The following is an 8,093-nucleotide window of genomic DNA, read 5'->3' as shown; positions in this document are numbered from 1 at the left end:
AAGCTCCTAAGGAACTCCAGTGTGGTGTCTTGGTAGGCAGGGAATTAGAGTTGGGCAAGTCTCATCCATCCAATGCTATCCAGCAGCCCATCAATCTCCTCTCACAAGCCAAGTTATTCCAGTAATCCAAAGTCCATGTACTTAGTGGAGATAATCCTCCTGTTGTTAAGCTATGCACATAAGTGTTGGTAGATGGAATTGCAGAATGGTCAGGTGATGGATAACTCAGGTTATGCTGGTTGTGGAGGTTGCGGTTGAGGTGTTGGTTGTGGTTGGGGTTGAGGTGGTGGAGGTGGGGCTTGCTTTGTTCTCAAGCATTGGGGTGATGGCTAAGGAGGTGAGGGTGAGAAATCTCCTCCTTGCCTTGAGGAAGAGCCCATTCTCCTTACAGGGCATTTTGCAGTTGCCATTGGTGCTTTGGAGAGAAGGAAAGGCTAGGGTTTTGTGAGGGAAGAGGAGATTTGAGAGGTTTCTAAAAAGAAAGAGGCGTGGAGAGGAAGAGTCTTTGAGTGGGAGAGAGTTTAAGGGTGAGAGGGGAATTTAAAGGGTCATTTTGACCCTTCATTTCGAGCACTTTTGTGCCCAGGCATCACATCTGCGATATGATACATGGGGTGTGTATCACTACACGAGTCATGATCCGAGGACCTGTGTAACTTTCTGTCCAAAAATTTCATTCTTTGCTAAGTTACACGGCCTATGTAAATATGTTTGAGGACTCGTGTAACTCTCTATCTCCCTTAAGCTCAAAATTTTTCTCTCCATTTTTGAAGCACGGGGTGTGTAACGTTACACGGTGTGAACCCATGTAAGTTTCTAGTGCCTATGCAAGTGTGGTTTTAAGGTTCTAGAATGTTACACAGGGCATGTAAAATTTTTACACAGCCCGTGTAAATTTCTGGCTTTTCAATTCTTTCTTTTATGTACTTAATTCATGCTAGAGTATTCCTATCTATATGAATGAGATGAATGCAAGTATTAGTAACATAGTTACTTCTCCGATTTTGTGCAATCTCCTCTTGTGTGGTTTTGAATTGATGTTCCCTCTTCCCTTGTTGCCTTCAGTTCCTTGCTTTTGTAGAATTATGATTTGGGGTGCCTTCAAAAATTAAAGAACATAAAGTGAAGTAATGAAAATAAAAAGAGAGGTTACAAAGGTGTTTGGGTTGCTTCCTAAAGAGCGCTTGTTTATAGTCATTAGCTGGATTGTTCTTCAGCTTCATTGTGGAGGTGGAGGGGTACTGTAGGATTGGGTGAATCCATCTTCAATTCTATCCCCTGGGAAGTATGGCTTCAATCTTTGATTGTTCACCTTGAAGGCACCTGAGGTTTCGTTCCATACTTCTACTGCTCCATATGGGAAGACTTGAGTCACCTTAAAGGGTCCAGACCATCTTAATCTCAACTTCCCTAGGAAGAGTTTTAATCTCAAATTGAACAACAAGATAAGATCTCCTTCTTTGATTTCTTTCCTTGATATGCGCCTGTTGTGCCATCTTTTAGTCTTATCCTTGAAGATCCTAGCATTCTCATATGCATCTTGCCTGATTTCTTCCAGCTCGTTGAGCTGTAGAAGTTTTTTTTCACCAGCAGCCTTTAGGTCAAAATTTAGGGTCTGGATTGCCCAATAGGCTTTGTGTTTAAGTTTGATAGGGAGGTGGCAAGATTTTCCATAAACTAGGAGGAAGGGTGTTGTTCCAATGAGAGTTTTATATGCAATACGGTATGCCCACAATGTATCATCTAGCTTCATAGACCAGTCCTTTCTTGAGCGATTGACTATTTTCTCAAGGATATGCTTCAGCTCCCTATTTAAAACTTCTACATGACCATTGGTTTGGGGATGGTAAGGTGTTGCCACTTTGTGCGTCACTCCATATTTTTTCAATAATGTCTCGAATTTTTAATTACAGAAGTGATTTCCTCCATCGCTGATAATTGCCCGTGGTGTGCCAAATCTTGTGAAGATGTTCTTTTTAAGGAATTTTGTGACCACTCTGGCATCATTTATTGGTGTGGCTATTGCTTCCACCCATTTCAACACATAATCAACACCAACCAAGGTATACTTATTTCCAAAGGAAGTTGGGGATGGACCCATGAAGTCTATTCCCCACACGTCAAATAATTCGATTTCAAGTATACCGTGTAGTGGCATTTCATTCCTTCTTGAGATATTCCCTGTTCTTTGGCATTGATCACAAGCTAGTACAAAGGATCTCACATCCTTAAATAGATATGGCCAGTAAAACCCTGCTTGCAAAATCTTAGCTACTATTTTTGTGGTACCAAAATGTCCTCCATATAGTGATGAGTGGCAGTGCTGCAAAATGCTCTCTATTTCTTCCTCCAGTATGCATCTTCTTATCAGCCTATCATTGCATCTCTTGTACAGCAGAGGTCTTTCCCATGCGTAGAAGTGCACATCATGCAGAAATTTCTTCCTTTGTTGATAGGACATGTTTGGTGGTAGTATCCTACATACAAGATAATTAACAAAATCAACATACCATGGAGCTTGGAAGAGTGCTAGTAGTTGCTCATCAGGGAATGAGTCATCAATTGGTAAATCCTCAATGTTCCCTTTGTCTTCCTGTTTCAGCCTTGAGAGGTGGTCAGCTACTACATTCTCGGATCCCTTTTTCTCCTTGATTTCAAGGTAAATTCTTGTAGGATTAAGATCCATCGAATCAGCCTTGACTTTACTTCCTTCTTGTTCAAAAGGTACTGGATGGCAGTATGGTCTGTGAATACAATGACTTTTGATCCAAGTAGATAGGATCTGAATTTGTCAATTGTAAATACCACTGTTAGAAATTTCTTTTCTGTGATAGCATAATTGATTTGTGCATCGTCAAGTGTCTTGCTAGCATAGTAAATGGCATTGAGCATTTTATCTTTTCTTTGTCTGAGTACTACTCTAACTGCATAGTCACTTGCATCACATATCACCTCAAATGGTAGCTCCCAATCAGGTGATTGCATTATTGGTGCTGAAATTAAAGCTTCTTTGATCCTGTTAAAGGAAATAAGGCAATTTTCATTAAAATCAAAGGGAACATCTTGACTTAATAAGTTAGTAAGTGGATTAGCTATTTTGGAAAATGTCTTTAATGAATCTTCTATAGAAGCTTGCATGTCCCAAAAAGCTTCGTACTCCCTTGATCGATGTTGGTGGTGGCATCTTTTCAATAATATCAATTTTTGCCCCGTCAACTTCAATTTCTCTTTTCTGATAGCAAGTGTCTAAGAACTATACTTTCCCTTACCATGAAGTGACATTTTTCCCAATTTAGGACCAGGTTTGATTCTTCATATCTTTGCAACACTTTGGATAAGTTGGCTAGGCAATCATCAAAAGTAGTTCCATAGACAGAAAAATCATCCATAAAAACTTCCATGATATTTTTAATATAATCGAAAAAAATGGCCATTATGCATCTTTAAAAAGTAGCAGGCGCATTACAAAGAGCAAAAGGCATTCTTCTATATGCAAAGGTTCCATGAGGACAAGTGAATGTGGTCTTTTCCTAGTCTTCTGGGTGAATAGAAATTTGGAAAAATCCTGAATACCCATATAGATAACAAAAGTAGAAATGTTTTACTAGCCTTTCTAACATTTATTCTATAAAAGGGAGAGGAAAATGATCTTTTCTAGTGGTGCTATTTAATTTCCTCTAGTCTATGCACATGCGCTAACCAGTGACTACCCTAGTAGGGATCAATTCATAATTTGCATTTTCAATGACAGTTGTCCCACCTTTCTTATGCACTACATGCACTGGACTAACTCATTTACTATCAGAAATTGGGTATATAATGCTTGCATCTAATAGTTTCATAATTTCTTTCTTAACTACTTCTTTCATGTTTGGGTTAAGTCTTCTTTGGTGTTCAATAGTGGGTTTGCTGTTTTCCTCCATAGGTATCCTATGCATGCAAATTGAAGGATTAATCCCTTTCAGGTCTTCTATTTCATACCTTACAGCCTTGCTATGGGTCCTAAGCACCTTTAACAATTTTTCCTCATCTATTTTATATAGGCTAGCATTAATAATAATAGGATATTTAGAATTTGAGTCCAAGAATGCATACCTTAGCATAGAGGCGAGAAATTTCAATTCTACCTATTTGGCATCTTCCTATGACTTGCCCTTGGGTTGTTCTTCTTTTAGCTCTTCCACCTTGAAAGCTTGAGTTAAGGGTAGGGGTGGATTAGCTGTTAAAGATTATGCACAAGCTGCAATTTCTGTGTCCTCATTATCTACTGTGTGGCTGTGTACTATGCATGCTTCAAAAGGATCTTCAGGATGTGCTTTATGAAATTCCTCTTCAGCTATCTTGTCAACTATATCAACCTTTAAGCATTCATCAGGTTTAAGTTTGTGCTTTATTGTTCTAAATAGATTGAATTCTACTTCTTCATCTCCTACCATGAGAATTAATTGCTAATTCTTAACATCTATGATAGCTCCGGCAGTTGCTAAGAAAGGTCTTTCCAGGATGATAGGAATTTGGACGTCTTCCTCCATTTCTAATAAAAGAAAATCAACTGGGATAAAGAACTTTCCCACCTTAATAGGATGTTCTCTAGGATGCCCACAGGGCACTTTGCAGACTGATCAGCTAGTTGTAGTGAAATTGTTATAGGTTTAAGCTCTCCTACATCCAGCTTCTTACGTATTGATAGAGGCATTAGACTTATAATTGCACCTAGGACACAGAGTGCCTTGTCTAAAGTCATGTTGCCAATAAGACAAGGTATGGAGAAGCTTCCTAGATCCTTTAGCTTTGGTAGTAGCTTGTTTTGTAGTATGGCACTGCATTCCTCTATAAGAGCAATAGTCTCATAGTCTTCCAGCTTTCTTTTCTTCGAAAGAATTTCTTTAAGGAACTTGGTGTAGGATGGCATCTGAGACAGTGCTTCTGTAAAGGGAATGTTGATGTAGAGTTTCTTCAAAACTTTTAAAAACTTTCCAAACTACTTATCCAATTTAGCCTTCTAGAATCCCTGGGGAAATGGTAGAGAGGGCTGATATGGCTCTGGTAGCTTTTTCTTCTTCTTGATTTCCTCCTCCTGCTCCTTTTTAGCTTCTTCTTCTTTCTCCATTGTTTGGTTTTCAAGTTCATTAGGGGTTTGTTCAGTTGATTTTCCCTCTAATGGTTGTTTTTCTAATGTTCTACTGCTACTCAAGGTAATTGGCTTACAATGCTCTTTGGGGTTCATTTCTGGTTGACTTGGCAATTTACCAGTAGCCTTACTTGAAAAACTTGCCAGGTGAGTAATTTAGTTTTCAAGCATCTTGTTGTGTGTGGCTAGTTGGTCCATTCTATAAGCTAGCTATTTTATCATTTCATTTTAATGTTGTTGGGCTACTAGGAAGCCCTCCATCATGGATTACATAGTCAACTTTGGTTCAGGCTATTGAGGTTAAGGAGGTGGCGGTGGCATTGTAAAGTTTTGTCCTCCATTTTGAAATCCTGGGGGTGCTGGTGGTCTATACCCTTGCTGCTTGTTCATGGGCTAATTCTGCAAGTTGGACCATGAGAAGTTAGGGTGGTTTCTCCATCCAAGGTTATAGGTATTTGAGTATGGATTGTTGAGCTACCTCTAGTTGAAGTTTCCTCCATTATTCACATAGTTTAGTAGTTCCATAAAGGGTTCGTTGTAATTGTTGCATTCTAAAGTCATACACCCTCCTCCGCAGTTGTCGCAGTGTTGATTGTTCTTCCCTACGGCATTGGCTTGCATTCTATCAAGCCTTTTTGTGAGTTGGTCAAACTGAGCATTTATCATACTTAGGGCATCCACTTCAAGGATCCCTACTGTTCTTCATGTGTTTCATTTGACCACTCATAGCTGTGATAAGCGACCCTTTCTAGAAGTTCTAGTGCTTGTGCTATTGTTTTCTCCATTAAGTCACCTTCTGCAGCTAAATATACTATGCTCCTTATAGAGGGTAATAGCCCATTATAGAAATTCTGAACTAAGAGCCAATCCTCTATGCCATGGTGTGGACATTCCCTCAGTAGGTCTTTATATCTCTCCCATAAGTCATAGAGTGATTCACCTTCCTTTTGCTTAAACGCATTGAGTTCAACCCTCGACTTTGCAGTCTTTATATGTGGGCAATACCTTGCCAGAAAAGCTTGTGAGAGGTTTTCCCAAGTGGTGAATGTTCTAGCTGGTTGCGAAAGTAACCACTTCCTTGCTCTATCTCGAAGGGAGAATGGGAATGCTCTGAGTCTTATAGCTTGATCAGAGACTTCATTCATCTTGAATGTGTCACATAGGTCAAGAAAGCATTGGAGGTGGCAGTGTGGATCTTCTATAGGTGAACCTCCAAACTGATTCTGTTGAATCATTTGGAGCCATGCCGATTTTAATTCAAAGTTGTTGGCCTCCACTGTAGGTCTCATAACATTGGGCTGAAATCCTTATATGGATGGAGCTCCGTAGTCTCTCAGGAGTCTTGGTCTATTGTTGTTATCGGCCATGATGTTAGTAGTATGCCCTAGAGCATATCATTTAGTATGTATCTTGTACATATTTTTAATAATAAAAGGCATTTCCACTTTTCCGTTTACATAATATATTTATGTGTAATAGAAAAGGTCCATTGATATTTTGTTAGAAATATTATTCTTAAGTTGTTAAGAATATGAGTGACAATATTTCTAGCACAAAGTATCATAAATAGGTTCACAATCGAGGATACTTCATAATAAGGACACGACTTATCCAGAAAGATTGTATTCATGTTTGTTCCCAAGTTATTTATATGAGATATAAATAAGATGGAATGGTGAGTCTCATGCCATATAACAAACTTGATAGGCACTTATAAATGATAAGTAGGCCGAACCAGTGACACTTATGACAAGCACATGGAGTTTACTCTTGTCAATGTTTTGTCATAAATCATATCAGTGCATATAATCTTTAGACCTGAGATAGTACAGTTATCTTGTATATAGGTAGTTTGAGTTTGATACTGCTTTCATACTTGTACTGTGTATGGGTATATGGGCATGTGTTGGCTCCTACTAGTTATATATGGAGGTAGGTGTTGATCAAGATGGAATCTGTTCCTCTAAGTAAATAGAGATAAAATCCTATGTTCATTTAATTGTTCTTGATGTTTCAAGTTCCTGGCCAGGACAGATAGATTTATTCGTAAAAGAGTTTCGATGAGAAAATCTTTTAATCAAGAACTGGAATTAAAAGAGAACATAATATTCATAGCAAATGGAGTTTGACATAAACCATGACTCGGCTTGAGTTGGGATTTTATGAGAGAGATTCTAGTGCATGGTAACATATGATTTTAGGTTCATTTAAGGTAAACCTTATTACTAATTGAGTGGCCATGGCATGCTATGCTAGGTGTTAACCATGGTCTATGAGGTTCATAAAATGATTTAGAGAAATCATTTATGGTAAGAAAGAGTTCTAATGATATTAAGAGTTGATATCATGTCTCATTGCCAATTAGTGATGAGCCTAGTAAGTCACACACATACACAAGTTATCACCTATTTAAATATGATTTAATTAATTAATTAAAGAGTTTAATTGATTAATTAAATAGGTTTGGTTTGCAATTAAATTGCAAAGTCCCTAGCATGACTTGAAACCAAATCTAGATTATTGGATGTGTAGTATAAATTAAATTTATATTTAAAGTGTTTAAATATGAATTTAACTGATGAGAAATTAATTAATAGAGATTAATTAATTAATTTATATTTGATATAAATTAATTAGAAGAAGAAAATAATTATTTTGGGTTAAGAACTCAAAATTAAGACACATGGGCATTTTGGTCATTTCACAGTGTGACACGTGGCACCATGAGATGGTGACACATGGCATAACACATAAGCTTGTCAAATGTTTTTTAATCATGTAAGATGATTAAAATCAAGATTAAATATAGGTTTGACACTTGGCACAATGTGATTGGGTCACTTAAACCTAGAGCTAATCAAAAGGTGACATGTGGCTAGGGTTTAATGTGTTAACCTAGCTATTTAAGTGTGGTTATGAAAAGAAAACATAACCAGCAGCCTCTCCTCTCAATTGTCACGCC

At 37.9% G+C, this 8,093-nt stretch overlaps 1 protein-coding gene across 1 annotated transcript; it reads right to left on the bottom strand.

The window, feature by feature from the left end:
* Positions 1–4,229: 4,229 nt before the first annotated feature.
* LOC131171240 (uncharacterized) lies at positions 4,230–4,912 on the bottom strand. Its single transcript, XM_058130711.1, has 2 exons — positions 4,567–4,912; positions 4,230–4,429 (listed from the first exon to the last, which is right to left on the bottom strand). The coding sequence occupies exons 1-2, from the start codon at positions 4,910–4,912 to the stop codon at positions 4,230–4,232; spliced, it is 546 nt and encodes a 181-aa protein (XP_057986694.1).
* Positions 4,913–8,093: the final 3,181 nt, after the last annotated feature.

The sequence above is a fragment of the Hevea brasiliensis genome, chromosome 12 (assembly GCF_030052815.1).
Source record: "Hevea brasiliensis isolate MT/VB/25A 57/8 chromosome 12, ASM3005281v1, whole genome shotgun sequence".
In the NCBI taxonomy this organism is placed as follows: domain Eukaryota; kingdom Viridiplantae; phylum Streptophyta; class Magnoliopsida; order Malpighiales; family Euphorbiaceae; genus Hevea; species Hevea brasiliensis.
Note: the sequence above shows the minus strand (reverse complement) of the source record. Positions and strands in the feature narration are given on the sequence as shown.